This window comes from Toxoplasma gondii, chromosome X, assembly GCF_000006565.2.
Source record: "Toxoplasma gondii ME49 chromosome X, whole genome shotgun sequence".
NCBI classification, from domain to species: domain Eukaryota; phylum Apicomplexa; class Conoidasida; order Eucoccidiorida; family Sarcocystidae; genus Toxoplasma; species Toxoplasma gondii.
In genome coordinates, this window is record NC_031478.1 from 7156298 (window position 1) to 7158043 (window position 1746).

General features: G+C 54.2%; 1 protein-coding gene across 1 annotated transcript; it reads left to right on the forward strand.

Annotated features, from left to right (window-relative positions):
- Positions 1 to 17: 17 nt before the first annotated feature.
- On the forward strand, positions 18 to 1746 carry ROP2A (rhoptry protein ROP2A; the record flags this gene model as incomplete). The annotated part of the gene is made up of 1 exon (XM_002370856.2): positions 18 to 1746. A coding segment is annotated over exon 1 (1300 nt), but the record flags the coding sequence as incomplete, so codon positions are not given.

The window sequence follows — 1746 nt, forward strand, 5'->3', positions numbered from 1 at the left end:
TCCTGCGGTACCTGCGCAGCATTTAGTGGTCATCTCCGTTTCTGTTTGTTCCTCGCCAATTTGTGGTAGTTGGCAACCGTCTGCATTGAATCCGCCGTAGTCAACACGAGATGCAGCTGCTCACGCTGGAAATCATTGATTCTTCCCGCTTTGTGGGAGGCACGCGTATGTAGGTGAAAGACATCTAGCGAAGCAACTCCACGAGTATTCGGTGGCCCAGCGCAAGTGACGGTGCGGCCTACAGAGACGAACATCCGGCCCACGCACCGACTGTCCTTCCATCTGAGTTGACGTTTTGAGCCATGCTGCAAAACTGCACGCAGTAGTGAGGAGAATGGTATCCACGTCATCTTGTTTTTCCGCGTGTATTTCAGAAGATTCTCGCGAGAACTGTGGATGCCCTTGTCACATGTGAACGGTTGTTTTGTGTGTTACACATCTGCAACATGGAAAACTGTGCGTCGGTCAGATCATCGTCGTGTCTTATCTGGCTAGCTGCCGCATTCTTTGTTTCGGCACTTGGCCACGTACAGCAAGGCGCTGGCGTTGTGCGGCCTCGCCACTGGCAGAACTCGGAAGCCGCTGTTAGTGTCCGGCCGCCGGGAGGCGCGTCCCCTAGACCTTTCCACAGCCCAATTGAGCCAGTAGCATTTATTGATGGGGAGCACGTTGAAGACAAGCATGGAGGCTCATGGCTGGAGCAGGAAGCGGCCGAGGAAGTGACCCCCTTATTGAACAGCCACACAGAGACCCCGACACAGTCCCCCAGTGCTTTTAGAAGGTTACTCAGGCGTTTGCGTTTTTGGCGACGTGGGAGGACAGGCGGATCAGATGGCGGAGGAGAACCACCGCAGACGCCTCGCCCTTCCCTACCGACCCGACTGTTTCAGCATTTGCGGCGTGCGGCAGCAGCAATTCCCGCGGCGGCATCTAGATTCTTTGGGAGATTTCGACGAGGCCGACTACCTGTATTCCCTCCCGACGAGTTTCCGGAGGATGTCGACACGAACCCTATTTATTTCCGTGGTACGGATCCTGGAGACGTTGTCATTGAGGAGCTGTTCAATCGTATACCGCAAGCAAACGTACGGACTACAAGTGAATACATGCAGTCCGCAGCTGACAGTCTAGTGTCCACATCGTTGTGGAATACTGGACAGCCCTTCCGCGTAGAGTCGGAGCTTGGCGAGCGTCCAAGGACGCTAGTCAGGGGCACAGTGCTCGGCCAGGAAGACCCTTATGCATATCTCGAGGCGACCGACCAGGAGACAGGAGAATCATTTGAGGTGCACGTTCCATATTTCACGGAACGGCCGCCTTCCAACGCGATCAAGCAGATGAAGGAGGAGGTGCTGCGCCTACGCTTGCTACGAGGCATCAAAAACCAGAAGCAAGCCAAGGTGCATCTCAGATTTATATTCCCCTTCGATTTGGTGAAGGACCCACAGAAAAAGAAGATGATCCGGGTTCGCTTAGATGAGAGGGATATGTGGGTCTTGAGCAGATTCTTTCTGTATCCCCGAATGCAGAGTAACCTTCAGACGTTTGGAGAAGTCCTACTGAGTCATTCCTCAACACACAAGTCCCTCGTGCACCACGCTCGGTTGCAGCTCACGCTTCAGGTCATAAGGCTGCTTGCGAGTCTCCATCACTATGGCCTTGTGCATACCTATTTGAGGCCCGTCGACATCGTCTTGGACCAGCGTGGTGGCGTGTTTTTGACCGGCTTTGAACATCTGGTGCGAG